Source organism: Aspergillus melleus (assembly GCF_016097325.1).
Source record: "Aspergillus melleus strain CBS 546.65 chromosome Unknown contig3, whole genome shotgun sequence".
Taxonomy (NCBI): Eukaryota; Fungi; Ascomycota; class Eurotiomycetes; order Eurotiales; family Aspergillaceae; genus Aspergillus; species Aspergillus melleus.
In genome coordinates, this window is record NW_025763372.1 from 5,018,632 (window position 1) to 5,036,802 (window position 18,171).

The following is an 18,171-nucleotide window of genomic DNA, read 5'->3' on the forward strand; positions in this document are numbered from 1 at the left end:
CCTTAGCCACGTCATGACTTTCTCCAAGTCGACTAGGGTCAGTGCCTTGTTGCCTGCGCATCGTCAGGCTTGTTGGAACTACGATTCAAATATCTTCTCAGATACTCTACAAAATTTCATGGCAAGAGACATCAGGTCGCAAGACTTTTCTCCTGATCCAGAGCTGAAACATAAATCAGGCATCACAAACATCTTGACTCTTCGATACGCACGCACAAAGATCATTAGAACAGACAGAGATATATACCCGAAACGAAGGAATGGACAACATCTACCCCTATCAGCTAACAGGGGACCACCAAGCGATGCTAAGATGTATGAACCGAAAGCAAAAGCAAATTACGGCAACAAAACCAACAAAATTGCGCATCGAAGACACCACGCCATGACTAGACTTCCTCCGTTTGTTCCGACTCAACGTGCTTCGAGAGCACGACCAGGCCGCGACAAACAATCACATTCGGATGACCATCCTCATCCACCGGAGCTGGCGAGAAGCCGTCTAATTCCTCCCGAGGAGTGGGTTCGACGCCGAACTGCAGTTGCCAGATGAGTGGTGCGAGAAGCAGTACCGTTCTCCGGCCATTCGGGTTGTTGTCATTGAAAGTAAGCCAGGTTTGCCATTCCATATGGTAGAGCTCGCTGTTTTCGTCGTAGAGGCCAATCTGGTGGATGTCGGTATAGAACTGATAGCCGAGCTCATCAACCCACATTTTGACCGATCTCTCGGCTGCATGGCGATAGATCCGCAGCATCCATTTAAATAGCGCAAGCTTGGTCTGGGCGTCCACATCTTTCCGAAGTAAAGGATATAGGGGGCTGGACTTGTCCAGCATCTTGGTGGCAAGCTGTCTGGCAATACGTCGTCGAAGCCTCAGACTTCGTACCCCTGCAAATGTGTCCTTGGGCCTTTGGTGGGGGAGCGCCTTATTCATGAGGTGAACAGTCTGTTCTCGCCATTTATGTGCGGCAACCCGATCGACTATAATAGCACAGAATTAGCTGGGTGAAAGTCTTTGCGGGGTTGTACAGATACCTTTCTGAAGCTTTTGCCACAGGAGATACAGTTCCAGTCCCAGAGGTGGCGGTAGAGCATCGGCTCGACCAGAAACATCATCACCTAAGTCCATGTAGAGAAAGGGGTTCTTCATGATCGTCTCGACGATATCCTTGGCAACCAAGGCTCGGGCAAGTAATTCGGGCATAGCCCACAGAGACCTTTGTGGCAGAGCATCGGCCAGCGAATCCCAGTTCTTGTAAAGACACCAACCGTCCAAGGCGTCCATAATTGCCTGCTTCTCACTGGCCAATATTGTTTCCCCGACGACATCATCCCCCTCCACGTGGTTGCCGATCCACTGATAAAGATCATACAAAGAGCAATCGGGCTCTATATCGTCATGACTAGGAGGATACCATCGCGTCCCAATAGGGCACATATACCCAGGAGAATACAATCGTCCACCAATGTCATCATCATCGGATCCGTACGTGTCATACTGGGGGGTCTGCTCGCCTGATTCCTTTCCGTCGTCGTGCTTGGGAGATATATCCCGATGGCAGTCTGAGCCCTGTCCCCTTTCCGTTTTCTGAGGGTTGGGGTCTGAAGTTGTGCTGACATCGGGAGGATCGGGATTCAAACGAGGAGAACGACGTCTGTCCTGTATTCGAACGGAGCAAGGAATATTAGATAAAGTGGAACCATTCAACAATTCGAGGGAGAGGGGTATACTGGTTGATGGTAGGGAATTCTATCACGGTCTTGATCCGTTACCTGTGACATTTTTGGCAGGGACGTTGATTGTGCGGCCCTTTTCTGTGTGGTTTGATATGTCACTGAGCGTTTGTACATCTAATCATAGGCCGGAGGAAATTGGGAGAACCAAGCAGGGATAGAATCGACGGCCCAAAGCCAGAGCCACATAGATTGGGACGCAATGGAAGGGTTCTCCTCGTTGCCTTACCTTCGTTTTCGTCGGTGGTGGCGCGCCAGCGTTTGCTCGGCGTTTTCCCATGTCTCACCAACCCTGTCTGGTCGGGAGCTCAGGGGGAATTTGTAGAGCGTAAATCTTGGAATCACAGAATAACTGCAATCTGAAATGTACGAGGAGGTGACGCAAACCAAGGGGAAGAGACAACTTTCGGCGAAAAAGAAGAAAGTTAGAAGAAAGTATGTGTCGTAACCTTCATGCCTAGGTCATTCAAAGAAGGACTCTGAGGATATTTCGGGCTTCGCCTCACAAAGCGCGCCCACAACGCAACGGACCTTTGCCGTTTGTCCTGTTATTTCGGGATCTCTTTATTCTTTCCACTCAAAACGCCGATTAAGCACCTTCGTCCCGTGTTTCGCCGACTGACCGCATCTCTTTGTCTCGTGCCACCGGTAGCCACTTTGAAGGATCATCAACGATTTGTTGTCATAACTAAGACAGGAAGCGGTCAACAGAACTTTGAAGAAAGGAGCCCAACGGGGAAGGCCTGGAGTGAACGGGAAGAGCGGCGGACAAGCCTGAAGAGGATAGGAATCATGGCGAGGGTAACAGGCAGAGCGAATCGTGAGTCTTTGCCATGTTACGCCACCATTGGCATGTCTTGGGATTTAAACTGATCTGGAGCATTCTGTGTCTGAGGATCTCGCGACTGTCTAACACCTCGTAAAAAAAAGAGGGCGCAGTTCAGGTTTCGCTTATCGCGCGGTCAGTCGTCACCTACAATCATCAGGAAGGCATACAGGAGCCATTCCCCAAGATTTACGGCAAGATAGAATGAGGGGGATAGCCATATCGGATACAATATGTTGAAACGCATGCAAAGAAGAACAATTAGGGATGGGAGAATGGGAGGCGGTTCAGGAGCAGGTGTTGGCGTTTGCTGCAGGTATACGCTCCTCTCGTAGCATGTCTTGGCTGCTAGGGGCTTACGAGCAGCAGTAACAGAAACTTCATCTATTGAAATTTCCAGGCAGCATTTCTGAGTCAGTGGCGACGGTATATGGCTTATACGACTCCATACCAGCCGGTGGTTCAAATGCGAGAACTGAGGGGAGCCAGCCTTTATCGGGATCTATGTCCATAGGCCAATCCAAACCTCTTCACACGGAATATAAAGAGTACCAAATTCCCAAGTGAATCTTCCATCTGCACAAGACCAGTATAGGCCAGTGTTTGTCTACACAACTTATCTCTTCGTAGTGTTCGTTTCCTTCAATCCCTCGTTTCCTCTTGCCTACGAAGAACCCATTTCCGTAAAGATCAACATGGATGACAACAGAACTATCGTCGTTGCCATAGACTTCGGTCTAACTTATACTGGTATTCCCCTGCTCAGAGATTGCACGCACATGCATGCGCATGCACATACACCCTGGATGAGAGCTAACTGAGTCTTCGCCGTAGGAGCGGCCTTCATTTGCCCGTCCTCTTCCCGCCGCCCGGATGAAGTTGTCACCTTCAACCGGTGGCCGTCCCACAACGGTACAAAGCACGCCCCCAAGGCACCCAGTGCGGTTGCGTACCCCGTGCACAACCCGCGAGCCCAGAAGAGACGTTGGGGATTTCAGATTCAACCAGGAATGACGGCATCATCATGGATGAAGTTTTTCCTGGATGACGAGGCCAGCAATGAACTGTGGGCATTGAGCACTGGGCCGTGGGAAAGGGCAGGCGGAGCACTCTGGATTCCCGACAACAAAACACCGATCGAAGTCATCGCGGACCTCTTGAGAGAAGTCTACCGATGCATAATGAGGGCATTGAAAGATCATGTCGCGAAAGTCACCCGGGGGAATTACGACGGAATTCCTGTGGAATTCTGGTTCGCCGTTCCCACAACCTGGTCAGAGATCGCCAAGGAAAGAACGATAAAAGCTGCTGTCCAGGCAGGCTTTGACACAGGACTTGGAGGATATTCAGCCGAGATAGTGCTCATCGACGAGCCTCATGCGGCCATGACCGATATCATCGCCCAGGCGTCACCCACGACTTATTCAATCTGGGTAGGCTCTCACTATCCCCCGTCTTACTTATCGAATCTCTGCTTACTCTTGAGCACTAGGCGGGTGATGCGATCCTCGTGTGCGACTGTGGCGGAGGCACCACAGTAAGTACAGCGCAACGGATCACGAGGTGAACGAGAGCTAACAGTATACCAATGCAGGATGTAGTCAGCTACTACATAGACGAGGTCGACCCTTACTCGTACAGCGAGATAAGTGCCTCCTCAGGTACAGTACACCCAACGAAAGAAGACTTGAGTCCAGCAGAATTGACATTGACCAGGTGCAATTTGCGGTGCCACTACAGTACAGCGCGCACTGTACACTCTTATGATAGAGAGGTTCGGCGATGCATTTATCGATGCCCCTCTTCCCCTACGGGCCCCAGGAAGTCTCTTTATGGCGAATTTCGAGGAATGCATGGCTAAATTCGACGGTTCCGACCAGTCAAAGGCTCAGCTTCCGCTACGTATGGAGTCTCGGGGATACAACCCGAGGTGGTACAACATACGGAAGGCTGAGGTCCTTCTTTCCGCGTGAGTCACATGTATGAGTCTTCTTACAAGTACAATCAGTACTGACTGTGGTGATAGAGATGATCTGCGTGGGTTATTCAACCCGGCTTTGAGTACTATTTGCAACCTATTGAGCCGTCAGATGGTGGCCGCATACAATCTTCCACAAAGGATACACATAAATGTAAGCCTATAGAGACCTTCACTCATTACTACAAGCGCCACAGACTAACCAAATAGCAGAAGATATTCCTGGTTGGAGGCTTTTGTTTGTCCCCATATGTCTTCCAGGCCATCTCTAATCGCTTCGCGGTTAACGGCGCAACAATCGTCTACAGGCCCGACGAGGCGTAAGCTCAAGGTTTCATCACACATTTTGAACGATTTTGCTGATCTTCCACCGATAGACAGTTGTCCATGGTACGGGGTGCCGCAATTTGGGGATCAGGGGTTCTCCGACCGGCAACAAGGGTCTCCCACTGCCACTTCGGCGTCGAAGCGTCGATGACAATGGATAATTTCTATACTGCGGATTACCATTACCTCAGTTCACTATCGAGTGGCAGGACCGCCACGAATACCATCACCTGGCTCGTGTCTAAGGTAAGTTCATCGGTCGCGGTACATCGTTTGCAAGCCCAGCAGCGCTTACTTTCCTGCCTTTTAGGGGGTTCGATACAAAACCGACGACTTTGAGGACTACCCGATCTTCCTCGTCCACAAGTACGATGACTTCTCAACAAAGTCTTGTAATGTATACTCATCAACAATGGACGCGGCTCCAGTTCGGCTCGATCACGAAGGTTTGTCAGAAGCAATCCGTGTGATGCCGGCTGTTCTAACATCCAGCAGGTGTGCGACTGACGATGCCAGTTATCTGCGACTTACAGAAATTAGACCTGGAGTCAATGCCTCAGAGAAATATCAATAACTGCCTATTCTACTTGGTAGAATGTAATGTCCACGTTATCCTTGGGCAGAGCGACGGGTCCATCAAGTTGGAAGTGTGGGCACAGAATCAGGTAATTGGTGACAATGGATCTCTCAACTTAGCATGAAGATGCAACGGGAGTTCCGATCTACTGGAGGAGCCAAGAGTGTCTGTTTTGTTTGTATGAGAGCATCTTCCTCTTTGCCAGTACTGTTTGCGTGTTAGGTTAGTGGGGTGTTTTCTCTCTCTCTCTTTTCTTTCCTTTCTTTTTTTTTTTTTTTTTTCTTTTTTTCTGTTGTTTTCCTTTCTGCGGTGCAGCTTAGTACTTCCTTTAGGACTATGAAGAAAGGTCGCCCTTAGACTTGTGAGTTCACATCACCATGCTTGGTATTCATGCTCAATTTAAAAATATCAGCACGCGACCACGAGCAGGCAGCTCTAGATGATCATATTCACGTCTTTTCGGTATGTTATGCCACGGTGTAAACAAATACTTTTCTTTTGGATCTGTTGAGTTGAGAGACATCAGTCATCTGAGTGGTTCTTCCGAGGGTGAATGTAAACAAGTCACTGCCACAAACAGGAGACATCCGGTTATCTTTTCGCCGGATGGTTCCATTTTCTCTTGATTTCCAATATAAATGCACGTGCACCCTTCTCGCATAAAAATGTTCTCTTGGATGCTGCCACGAGCCCTTTGCTACCTAACAAGTTCTACCATCCATTCGTTTTTGTCTTTCACCATTCTCCTCTATTGTAATTTCCTATATCCATCTAAACTGCCCTTTCCTCTGCCACGCCATGCCTTCGGTCCCATCAGGCTGTAGAGCCTTCGCCCTCCATCCCCTCATTTACATGTTCATTCTCATGATCCTCGCCCCGGTCGCAACCGCCAATATCTGCTCCGAGCTTGAGGCCCAAGGCTTGACCGTTGAAAAGCACTTCACTGCTAAATACAACCGCATTGTCAAGGACTACTGGTCAGGCATCTGTGCTGACCTTCATCCGTCCTGTATTGTTACACCTGCCAATGCTCGGGAGATGGCCCAAGTTGTCAAGGCGCTGCATGACGTTGACGATCTGTTCGCCGTCAAGTCGGGCGGCCACATGGCCAGTCCCGGATTTGCGAGCGTCAGGGATGGTCTACTGATTTCCACCAAGAAACTGAACCAGGTTACTTACAATCCAGATGACAAGACGGCTTTCGTTGGTCCTGGACTCTCGTGGGAAGATGCTCAACAGAAGCTTCGGGGCACGGGCAGAGCACTTGTCGGTGGGAGACTTGGGGGTGTGGGAGTCGGGGGACTCATGCTTGGTGGTATGTCTATCTTCTGGTTTGGCAGGGGGTATTTGACTAACTTGTGAACTGCACTTAGGCGGAATGAGCTTCTTGAGTACCCAGTATGGCTGGGCAGCCAACAACGTGGTCAATTACGAAGTGGTTCTTGCCAACGGAACGATCGTAAATGCCAATAAGAAGGAGAACGCCGGTAAGCTTCAGCCCGGATCAAACCACCTGACCATGCTAGCCCTAACATGCAGTCGTATAGGTCTCTTCGGTGCTCTCAAAGGCGGCGGCAACAACTTCGGCATCGTCACTTCCTATAGGCTTCAAACCCAGCCTCAGAATCACAAGGTTTGATTTCTCACTCTCCGGCTGCACAATCTTAGTCTCTAAGCCATCTTCCAGGTCTGGGGCGGAGAATTCATTTATCCCGATTCCAGCCAAGCTGTCCAGGTCATGAAAGCCATTCGCGATTTCGCCGAGTATTATCCTGACGAGAAGGCGGGTATCATCGCTACGACCCAGTACACGCCTACTCTCCAGTCCTGGGTCATCTTTACGTTCTACGATGGGCCCCAGCCGCCTAAGGGTGTCTTCGACAATTTCACCGCCCTCCATCCCAAAGAGGTGACTAAGACGTGGGATTCATATGACGAGCTGGTGAGTGGGTCTGGACCAGGATATTTTCACTTGTAGATTGTTGAGTTAATGGATAATCTTTCTTTGCTGCAGCTGAAAGCCAACGATATCCACATCCTCAAGTGAGTTAACCTGCCACCACCACTTACATCGACACGTCAATGTTCTTCAGTCACCACTAACCAGTCGCCAGGGATCGACGATACACCTCATTTACCGAGACGATGCCGGTTCCCAACGCCGCCTGTGGCCCCCAAGTCATGAAGAAAATCCGTGATCACTGGTTCAACACCACCGCGACAGTTCTGGACGTGCCAGACATGATCGGGGCGTTGGCACTGCAGCCGCTGCCTCGCAAGATGTCCCGAGAGGTTAAGAATAGAGGTGGTGTACGTCATTAGCCCTTTCCTCTCATTGTCCCCGGATCAAGTACTAACGGAGTGACTTCTTTTACTGCGTAGGATCTCTATAACTTCTCCACCGATCAGGACTACTTCATCGTCAACTTCGACTTCTCGTACTTTAATGCAAGTTTCGACGAGACGATTGCGACCGCGAATCAAAAGATATTGGAAGGACACGAGAACATCATCGAGGATTTCATCGATGACGGTGTACTTCCGGATGTGCACCGTCCTTTGTTCATGAATGAAGCCGACGGTGAGCAAGATTACTGGGGACGGTTGGAACCTGAGACGACAGAGTGGGCCCGCGAGGTGAGAGAGAGGTATGACCCTGAGATGTTTTTCCAGACACGCACGAGCGGCGGGTTTAGGCTGGGATAGTGGACTGGGCGGGCTTTGAGAGTGAGCTGTACTTTCGACTTGGTCCACATTTTTTTTCCTCTCCTCTGTCATTCTCTTAAGATCTCAGTGACTCTCTAAATCTGTTGTTTCGCTATGATTCGTCTATGTTTGGCTAGTACATGGGGGCGGTGCACCGTGCAGTTTCGCTATCTATCTAAACCCGATTTGTCGTTTTGAGTTTCTCAACAGATCTCCCCAGACCTTTGCATAGACTCTGATGTAGGTTCAAACCCCCAATCCCTTTGACAGCATCGCGATCAAGCAAGATCTTCACCACACCCTAATGTAAACCCAACCAAGCCCGCAACAACCTCCTACCCTTCCTCGCAACTCAATGCATCAACCCAATGCATGAACCCCTCACCAAAAACTAGCCATACTCCCAACGTATACAAACTTAGAACACAGCCTCATCTCCCATCCCCACACCTTCCTCACAGAAATAAACTGACAGCCCAGCTTGACACCAATGAACAACAAAGCCCCTCAAATGCCAACCAAACAATCCCAAACAACCCACACAAAGAAACGCCAAGCCCACTCTTCAACCCCAGATCCCTGATTGTGTCAGATCAAAATAAGCTCGTCGATCCGTTGGCTGAGAGGCCCGCGCGGAAGCCCACGCGTGGGTGTTCCAGGCGCCGTGGTGGGTCCTGAAACAGGGCAGGGTAAGACAGACCAGGACGGGACGGGAGGCCGCGGCGGGAATACGAGAATGAACCCTAACTGGCCGGTTGGGCGGGCTGGGCGGCTGCAGGTACGAGTGTCAGGCTAAACATGTAATTCTACGGGTCTGTGTGGGTTAGTTTAAGCGCTGCGCTAATAGCTCTGTTCCCGCTGGTTGATCTGTATGGGTGGTTTCGTAGGCGCTTGGCTCTTAATTAGCTTCTAGCTACAGGGTGAGTGATGCTACTTAGATTAGACGAAACATGGAGACGGGATATAGCCGCCGTCCTATCGGCAGAGGCTCAGTGCGTTTAGTTCTGGTCCATATGGTCGCTTGCACTTGGGCCATGGTCTGGACTCTATAATAGGAACTGCGTTCGAGGACGTGAGCCTGGCGCTTGGGTCGATCTGTCGACGGGGATGGTTGGTTGGGGTTTACTCGCTGGCCATGGACCAGCTTGTCTAGCTAGGCCCTAGCTCTGTGTTTAGCTGCAAGCTCTTGTTGCAGATCTGCTTGGTTTGTATGCGGCTTGCTAGAGCTTTTCGGTGGGCTCTATTTTGGGATGATGATGGGTGGTCTAGATTTGGGGATCTAGACCGTCCGGTGCTAATTTTATCATTGTAGCTGTTTGTTTGGGGTTCATCCTGGCTGGTATGGTCTGGGTGGTATGAGATTTGGGTTGTGTATATAAAGAGGATTGTTCTTGCTGAAGCAGATGAAAGAATACTTAGATATCAGATCCATTCATTCAGCTTATTTTATAATATTTCTCTACTTTGTTCGTTTGTTCCTTTGTTCCTTTGTCTAATTGTTACTGCAAACACTCCTTTGTTGCTGGACATCCCGACTTCCTTAATATACTCTCCTTAGCTGGTTCATTTTCTTATATCTCGATTTTTGATCGTCTTCGTATTCTCTACTTGTTGCATTCGTCACTATCATCGGGTCAGGTTGATTCTGCGGCACACACGCTCTCTTCTGCTCTTTCCTGCCTTGATTCTGCTATCAAACCCCCCATTAATATCAAAATGCCTAACAAATACGGAGCCCTCGGCGCAACCTTCCAAATCGCCCGCATCGTCCAAGCCTGCTGCCTCATCGCCATCATCGGTCTTACCGCCAACTTCATCGCCGAGATCGTCGACAACGACGCCACTCCTCCAGGAATCTTCATCGGTACCATCACCATCGTATGTGACTTCCTCTCCGTTGCATGTCCTCACAGATGAACCGTCCCATCAATCAATGTGAAAAGCTAACAATATTGATAAAAACAGACGTGCATCGCAACGATCTACTGCATCATCACCACAATCCTCTTCCTCGACGATATCCTTCCCTTCCTGGCGTCCGCGATCGCCGACACCCTCGTTCTGATCGCAGTCATCGTGGTGGCCGTGATCATCGGAAAACCGCTTTCTTATCTGCAATGCAATGAGATCGCGAAAGTCGCTAGCGAGGGGTCCTCTGCGTATGCGTTCGCCACGCATCTGGATAGTTATTTGAAGAGTTTGAATGGGAAGGTCGAGTATGGGAGTTTGATCGGCGCGTCGAAGGATGTGTGTCTAGAGGCGAAGAGTGTGTGGGGGTTGAGTATTGGGTTGTGGTATGTTCTTCCCTCTTCCCTTGTGTTCCGATGGATTTGGGGGTGACAGTCAGGGATTCTTGCTAATTTTGATGGTGTGCAGTATTATGTTCTTCTTCTCTGGAATCTGCTGCGTTTGTCTGTGGAAGCAGAAGAAGGCTGCTACTGCTGGAGCGGAGAAATTGGATGGTTGATTGTGAATTTGGTCCTGGGAATCATCACCGGGTGTGATGCGTCTTCGATGATAATGTCCATGGGGTACTGGCATGACGGATATGTGAAGTGAATCTCTGGCATATAATCTGGGATAATGGGATGGTATAGAATGCGATGCCCTGGGGGTTGAGGTATCGGCGGTATTGAATGTGGAGGTATTAATAATTGGTCTGTCATCTTGTTTGTTTTTCTGTCTTTTATCTTTTCTTTTCTTTCTCGCGGTCCATTTCCTTCGCGTTGGCTTCGTCTCGTGTCTAATTGTTTCTTGCTTCGATCATCTTTGTCTCGTTCTTTGCCGTTGGTTCATATCGCTTAATTAATCTGGAATAGCATAGCGTAGCCCAAATGAACAGTACACTCAATCCCTCTGACTGAGGCATAGAGGTACAATAATTCAACCCAAACTACCAGTCATAATCAGTACTGTTTCCACCACAGTAGGCATCAATTAGAAACCTACCTCCGATGTCCAAAATCAAGATCACCCCGAACTAACAGGCGGAATAATCGCCACCTCCTTCCCCGCCTCAATCACCACCCCATTGCCATCTCCATCCACATCCACATACTCATCGCCCAGACTCACCGAGCAGCTGCTCAGCACTTTCTCTTTCATACCTGGATACTTGGACTCCAGGACCTCGAAAAGTTGAGAGAGCGGGAGCGGAGCGGGTAGGCTTTCGGTCGGCTTTCCTGTATAGGTGGAGGCGGTGGAGAAGTAGTGAATATGGAAGGTGGACATTTTCCTTTCGGATCTTGATTTTATTTCTCTTGGTTACTTGGCGGGGTGAGTTGTTGGGGTTTGAGATATAAATCTGGAGGGAGAGATTGAGTGAGGAGGAAGATGGAAGTTGGAGAAGGGAGAGAAGAAGAGGGGAAGATGCGATGGGGTCTTGGCAGTCCTTATCAGTTTCTCTTATCGATAAGGATATCTGGGGATTTCATACTATAGTCTCCTACTGTATGGAAATCGGATCTCTTTCCTTTTCCGTTTCAAATCTGACTTGCTATGACTTTTCACTGAGCGCCCCAGAGTCTAGGATCAATATAAACGCATATCTTAAGTCCGAGAATAAAGTAGGATTATTCTAGAATACGCTGAGAAGCTGAATCCCCTCAGCTGCAAGTCGTAGCGATTTGATCTGACTCTACATAAGAAATCTCGCCCAGGCATACTCATCTTCCTGGTATTTCTTCTAAATCATTTACCTATCCTAATCAAGACTCGAACGCATCAATGTTGTGAATCTGTTCGTTGAACTAGGACAACGAGCAGGATAATGAGTCTAAGACAAAAAAACAAAGTTGGTGAAGAGATTAGCATCAAAACAGTAAGGCACAAGTTGAACTAAGATGATTATGTGATCAGCGAACAAAAACAGTACTTGAACTAATTATGTGCATTTCAGTTAACACGGAGCAGGCGAGTTCATCTGAAGAGGCCCAGCAATAACGGGATACATGGATAAAGTATGCATTCAGGAAGCTGTGAACAGAAAACAGAAAGATCCATAAATACGCAGTACCAATGTCCCTCAATCTGGCTTGATTCTGGTGGCCCCCTGGTAGATCAATATAGCCTCAATCATCCTCATCCGTAGAAGAGTCCGAGGACCACAACGTGTCTGGCTCATCGTAAACCTCGTACATAATCGCGCCGTCGCAATATGAAAGAGAGTAATTCTCATAGAGCGTTCTTGTCGGTTCACTGCCGGACTGTTTTAACCAAGATTTCTTCATGTAATAGAGCATGATCGACTGGTCATCGAAAATCGAATGCCGGACATTACTCTCATCCACCCGCTTGAACACATTCGTGTATGCTCGCTCGACGGCATTCTCTTTGACCCGCTTATCCGACCACTTCGGCGTTCTACTCTCGTTTTCGTTTTTGACCTCTTGCTCGTAGTGGTCATACACCGCCGTGCTGTTGAACTGCCACGGAAATTCAGACGAGAAATGCTCATGCTCGGCTCCGAGGATATGGCCAAATTCATGAAGGATGTGGCGATTCATCACCTTCTTGTCACTCGTCCACTTGAGGTATGTCGTTGGCTTGCTCTTATGCACATTCCGCGCCGCCGTGCCGATTTGCGAGAACCAATTGCCATTGCTGGGCGATGCTGCAAAGCTGATGCGGACATGGCATCTATTTGGATCGCCTCTAAAACTGAATCTCACATTCCGAGGCAATACATCTAGCCATTGTTCTGCGACACTTTCGACTCGGTCGCGCCGGTAATCATGGTATTCGTCGTCTTGGATATATCCGATGGAGATCACGACCTGGCCGTCTTTATTTGCGGGCCAGACACGGTTCAAGTTGACGATCATTATAGAAGCAATCGAATGAGTAAGAGATCGGATATCTGATAAGGGTGTGGTTTAGGTATGAAATGGCAAGGAGATCAGAATGGATGTGAACAAACGAGATGCGCTTTAAATAACTCAGTCCGTTGTCATTCTTCATCCATGCGGCCAATGGAGAAAGACTCTCTTGCCGATTAACGAGGCGTCTGACTGCATTAACCCCGGTCATATCTATCCCACTGGCCGTTGACCAGCTGACACTTGACGCCAGCCACATACCTGCATTGAGGTCCTCTCAGAATCACCTCACAGGCGCCACTATCACACCAGAGCTAGGCGAGTGCTGCCAGTGGTCCGAATTATGCCATACACTGCGCGTCCGTTCGATTCACCAGTCCCACATGTGGCTGGCCTCCGAGGTAACTATATGAATAGGTCGGAGTGCTCGGAACCTGGATGTAAGCACCAGGGAATGTTACATCCTCAGCCAGCCAGTGCACTGAACATGCAGTATTATCAATCAAATGTTGTCTGCACGGGGAAGGCGGGGTGACGGCCTCAACAGGCGAATTCACGCGATCACAGCAGGGGCTATGATTAGCGTTGTCTGACTATTTTTAAACTGCCGGCTGCCGTTTTTTCTTTTCATACAATGTACTCGGAGAGATGTTATCAACTTAGTTTCTATCAAATAGTTGTGCTAAACTCAATCGTTTTATACTATATCCCTTTCCCATGACTTCGCTGACTTATCATCTCCAACTAACTAGTGATAGACTGCATACATTTAAGCACTCACCGCGTTTTGCCGTGCAAACTACCCCATCTGTGCTGCTTTAAACCTACCTCCCCTACCTGATAACCTGTCTCTTCTTTTACTGCCCATATCGCTCCGATGTTCTGCATCCACCATGCTGTCCCACTTCATCCCCCGCTACCTCCTACCAGATTACACCTGGCCAGACCCAATCCGCCCTCTCACAACTGAACGCATACCAACCACACCACGACCAACCTCCCCCCGACTGCGTCGACTTTGGGGCGTCGTACACGACTACCTTCAACGATTCTCGCAGCTCTACTGCGCCTGGTTCGACATCCCCTTTGACAACCAAATCGCCCAGTTACCACTCGGCCTCATTCTGAAATGGTCCGACGGGACCAGAGTCGAAGAGGTCCTGGCTATGCAAGTCGCCCGCGCAGCTGGGTTTCCTGTTCCTCGTGTAATATGCTACGCAGAGCATCCTGATACGCCGCATGCGCCGGTCTCGATTCTAATGACTCGGTTGCCCGGTGTAGAGCTAGGCCAGGTATACGAGACGCTGAGTAGCGAGGAAAGGGATTCGGTATCCAAAGAGCTACGGCGTTATTTGGGGACTATGCGCGGATGGCTAAATCCATGGGGCGGTGATAGGATCTGCTCTCTAACGGGCGCAGCCATTAGAAGTGTGCGGGTCCCCAATCACTCGATGGGACCGTTTGAATCTGAGGATGAGCTTAATGAATATCTAATTCGGCCTTCGTGGGCGGGCGGGTTCCCGTCCGAGGAGGCATATACTAACGCGCTTGATCGCGCGAAGGGGATGGGGAGGATGTCACATCGTGTTGTTTTCAGTCACGGAGATCTAAAACATCATAATATTCTAGTGGAAAAGGGGAAGATCACTGGCTTCTTGGACTGGGAATCGGTGGGTTGGTATCCGGAATATTGGGACTTTACTACGGCGTTGATGTTTACACGCGAGAGCTTCTGGTGGTATGATTTTGTCGTTGGACTTGGTGGTGGCATGTATTTGGCGGAGTTGGATTGTGAACGGGCGTTGACTTCTTTGACGAGTGCTTCTTATTACTGGTGATATCATGTAGGTCCCAGTTGGAATGCTCTTTAGCTCGTGCTTAATGAGACAGAGTAGCGAGCCAATGGATACCTATCTGGGGCCAACGGCTGATGGGTACTTGAAGAAGGGGCTAAGCAGGAATTTGACCTCACGACTCGGAGCAGAGGACTAGAACAGAAAGACCCTTTTACAAATAGGGCTGAGTGGTAAACTTTGAGATCAAAGCAATATAGACCAAGGACACCATACAAGCTTCTTTTTCTGCCCATGCTCAGAGACCCACTATTTAGAGCTTACTTTGCCCGTCAGCCCGCAAGCATAGGTCAACCCCTAGTCCCTCATTATTTTCCAGCAACCAAAGCTGGAACTAATAGGTCTCGGTCTAACGCCAACGTACAATAGAATTCTAATGAGCCTGCCACGGACAAAACGAAACCTCAATCAAAGTATTACATACAGGCAGATAGACCATGATCTGAAGAGTTACCTAGTCAGTACTTACTGAATTTAGTTGGAAGGGTTTGTCTCTTCTTTTCCACACCCATCACTATTCGAATGACTTCAGGGAGCGAGAAATAAACACCGACAAGGATAGGTAGAACGGATCCATGCATCAAGAACCATACAGCAAGTTATCAAGATATCAACACCCACAAACAAATCAGCAAGACCAGACCGGATCCAAGAACCAGGTGAAGTAACCGGGAAAAACAATCCAAGTGCACACCACACCGCGACCCCAAAATCCGGAGGCAAGACTTCTAGTTTTCACCCTCTTATCCATTACACCCATCGCTGCATGCCATGCTGTACTTCAGACCCGGCCTTGGTTCGTGTCGCAGTGACATCCGACAGAGTATGATTTTCCGGTATGGCCACAGGAATAGGTCACGTTTTGGTAGCACATTTTGGCGTGATGTGGGCTAGCTTTGGCGGTAGTTGGTCTGGGAGATGAATTGGTCCTGGGGAGGGAGTCAGTGCTTTCGCTATGATAGCAAGGGGGGGGGGATCTAGAGTGCACGTACCCTTCTTGAGAACTTTGTCAGAACTATATACTATAGCTTTGCCGGGTAAAGGGGGAATTCTCACGGGAGAAATAGGCTCTTTATAGATAACCCACCGGAGCGTTGAATTTATAGTCGCCGCAGCCGCAGCCTCGTGACCAGGCAAAGTCTTGTGTTCAATAAAAGGCTGTGCATGATGTGTTGGCTCCAGTAGTTACTTATATGGCAGATTAGACTCGTAGTAAGCCGGATATACCTACGTGATTCAGAGAACAGCCTTTGGTTCTTCTTATATGGGGCGTGAGACTTGTTGGTATAGCCTTTGGTGCAGTCATAGCTTACAGCATAGCGGCTAGGCGAAGACAATGTTTCGAAAAGGGAGGGTTGACGAGAGGAGTTGAAAAATACCCCGAGGTAGGTAGGGTTGTCGATAGGTCTTGACGATGTATCTGGGGATAGCTGAAGTCGAGGTCAGCGAATGGTTGGTGACTGGGCGTGCAGATTGTCAATTGATTACTGCATACTACAAATGTTCCTGTGAATGACCAAGGGATGGGGAAATTAACTTGTTTTGGAACTACAATGGGGCGGTTTATGGGATGAGTTTGCAAGGGTTTTGCAAAGGGCTTCGGGGAAGGATGTGAGGATTAGGGAATTCTAAATACATGGAGCGTGGATGGTGGTTGGATTGTAAAATAGGTGATCAGTAGGTAGCAGGGTATGCCTAGTACCTACCAAACTCTCATTAATATCAACAGCACAGTACATGAAATAGACATGTATGTGGATTCCTAGAATTCCAGATGCACAGCAAGGGACTAGTTCTAGTTGGTCATCTACATACATCACCATTCAATCAATTCACAATTCAAAATCAACAATTCTTAGCATCTAGCTATGATATCAACAACTCTACAAACAAATCAAAATCTAATCATATCATACCATATCATATCATATCAACAAAATCAAATTATGTACGATCCCCAGAGGCCAACGCCCGGAAAGCCTGCACCAAGTCCGCCCGCAGATCCTCCCAATTCTCCAACCCGACGCTGATGCGCAGCAGTCGCGTATCCACCGTCGCATCCGACATGGTGCGCCACTCGATCAGGGTCTCGACGCCGCCCAGGCTCGTGGCGTGCTGGAAGAAAGCCAACTTGCTGGGCAGCTTGCGCGCGACATCCTCTTCCTTGGTCATAATGGAGAACACCGGTCCGAAGCCGTTGGGCATCTGTTTTAGCAGCCACGAAGCGTCGTCTTTCTGCAGGCTGGCGTGGTAGACTCCCTGCAGGGCGCTCTGCGTCGCGGCCTCATCGCTGCCGGCGGCCGGGTTCGGTGTCCGCAAAGCCGTGTCGAGCCAGGTGACGAGATTCGTGGCGTTCTGGCTCTGCCGCTGCACGCGAATCTCGAGGGTTCGAAGGCTGCGCACGCCGAGCCAGCCTTCCATGTTGCCTAGCACGCTGCCCAGGAACACCCGGTCTGCGGACAGCTGCCGCGCCCAGTCCTGGCGCTTCGTAGCCAGGACACCGCACAGCATGTCACTATGTCCACCGAAGTACTTCGTCCCGGAATGCATCACAAGGTCAGCACCCCACAGGAAAGGATCCTGGAGACCCGGCGGGGCAAAGGTGCTGTCCACGATAAGGTGGGCACCACGGGAATGGGCCTTCTTCGCGTACTCTTCGATATTGAACGCCGTTCCTTGGGGGTTGACGGGCGTCTCGAGAAGAATAACGTCGCCAGCGTGCAATTCCTCCGCGGGACAGTCCAAATCCAACTTCTGAAGCCCGGTTATCCGGCTGAACAGCGCAATCACTCCGTGGCATCCATGGTAGCCATTGCCAATCGAGATACGACGGGGGTTCAGCAAAGTCAGGGCTGCATGCAACGCAGACAGTCCCGATGAGTAACTGACCACATCACCATTCAGCAAGGACGAGAGGATCATTTCGAACCGCGTGTAGTTCGGCGCGGTGGCTCGAGAATAGATGTGCTTCGTCTTGTCTTGATCATACTAACGACCGCATCATTTAGCACTATGAATTGCAACCAGATCGACCAGTGCTTACCCCGCTGAGATCCTTGGCCGGCACAAGATCATCGGGATTGTTGGGGTAGCGAAATGTGGTGGAAAGGTGGAGGGGAGGGGCCACATCGGTGATCAGGTTCAAAGGATCATCGGCGTGAAGAGAGCGCGTGGAAGCGCCAACATTTCCATCGAGGGGAGCCATTGCGAATACGAGAAGAGAGGGGTGAATTTGAGCAGGAGAAGAAAGTGAGGAGAAGGAAAGGTGGAGAGAAAAGGATGAAGGACACTGGAATGGGGAGTGGGGAAGGGACCCCACGTGACAGTGGGTCGGCCGTCAATGACTCAATTA

General features: G+C 49.6%; 8 protein-coding genes across 8 annotated transcripts; 4 read left to right on the plus strand and 4 right to left on the minus strand.

Annotated features, from left to right (window-relative positions):
* Positions 1-78: 78 nt before the first annotated feature.
* On the minus strand, positions 79-1,783 carry LDX57_006770 (uncharacterized protein; the record flags this gene model as incomplete). Its single annotated transcript, XM_046088488.1, has 3 exons — positions 79-982; positions 1,037-1,661; positions 1,775-1,783. 3 exons carry the CDS (start codon positions 1,781-1,783, stop codon positions 390-392), a joined length of 1,227 nt encoding a protein of 408 aa, XP_045944458.1. The 3' UTR covers positions 79-389.
* Positions 1,784-3,256: 1,473 nt separating this feature from the next.
* On the plus strand, positions 3,257-5,567 carry LDX57_006771 (Hsp70 family protein; the record flags this gene model as incomplete). The annotated part of the gene is made up of 10 exons (XM_046088489.1): positions 3,257-3,311; positions 3,396-3,994; positions 4,054-4,098; positions 4,156-4,222; positions 4,278-4,530; positions 4,588-4,693; positions 4,750-4,859; positions 4,917-5,112; positions 5,177-5,312; positions 5,362-5,567. 10 exons carry the CDS (start codon positions 3,257-3,259, stop codon positions 5,565-5,567), a joined length of 1,773 nt encoding a protein of 590 aa, XP_045944459.1.
* A 674-nt stretch (positions 5,568-6,241) lies between these two features.
* LDX57_006772 (FAD-binding oxidoreductase) lies at positions 6,242-8,149 on the plus strand (the record flags this gene model as incomplete). Its single annotated transcript, XM_046088490.1, has 7 exons — positions 6,242-6,758; positions 6,817-6,930; positions 6,991-7,076; positions 7,131-7,385; positions 7,458-7,486; positions 7,558-7,753; positions 7,826-8,149. 7 exons carry the CDS (start codon positions 6,242-6,244, stop codon positions 8,147-8,149), a joined length of 1,521 nt encoding a protein of 506 aa, XP_045944460.1.
* A 1,716-nt stretch (positions 8,150-9,865) lies between these two features.
* On the plus strand, positions 9,866-10,616 carry LDX57_006773 (uncharacterized protein; the record flags this gene model as incomplete). Its single annotated transcript, XM_046088491.1, has 3 exons — positions 9,866-10,027; positions 10,115-10,443; positions 10,526-10,616. The coding sequence occupies 3 exons, from the start codon at positions 9,866-9,868 to the stop codon at positions 10,614-10,616; spliced, it is 582 nt and encodes a 193-aa protein (XP_045944461.1).
* A 503-nt stretch (positions 10,617-11,119) lies between these two features.
* Positions 11,120-11,380, minus strand: LDX57_006774 (MoaD/ThiS family protein; the record flags this gene model as incomplete). The annotated part of the gene is made up of 1 exon (XM_046088492.1): positions 11,120-11,380. The coding sequence occupies one exon, from the start codon at positions 11,378-11,380 to the stop codon at positions 11,120-11,122; it is 261 nt and encodes an 86-aa protein (XP_045944462.1).
* An 839-nt stretch (positions 11,381-12,219) lies between these two features.
* LDX57_006775 (uncharacterized protein) lies at positions 12,220-12,972 on the minus strand (the record flags this gene model as incomplete). Its single annotated transcript, XM_046088493.1, has 1 exon — positions 12,220-12,972. One exon carries the CDS (start codon positions 12,970-12,972, stop codon positions 12,220-12,222), a length of 753 nt encoding a protein of 250 aa, XP_045944463.1.
* Positions 12,973-13,859: 887 nt separating this feature from the next.
* On the plus strand, positions 13,860-14,804 carry LDX57_006776 (uncharacterized protein; the record flags this gene model as incomplete). Its single annotated transcript, XM_046088494.1, has 1 exon — positions 13,860-14,804. One exon carries the CDS (start codon positions 13,860-13,862, stop codon positions 14,802-14,804), a length of 945 nt encoding a protein of 314 aa, XP_045944464.1.
* A 1,959-nt stretch (positions 14,805-16,763) lies between these two features.
* Positions 16,764-18,024, minus strand: LDX57_006777 (cystathionine gamma-synthase; the record flags this gene model as incomplete). The annotated part of the gene is made up of 2 exons (XM_046088495.1): positions 16,764-17,807; positions 17,863-18,024. 2 exons carry the CDS (start codon positions 18,022-18,024, stop codon positions 16,764-16,766), a joined length of 1,206 nt encoding a protein of 401 aa, XP_045944465.1.
* Between the last annotated feature and the right edge of the window lie 147 nt (positions 18,025-18,171).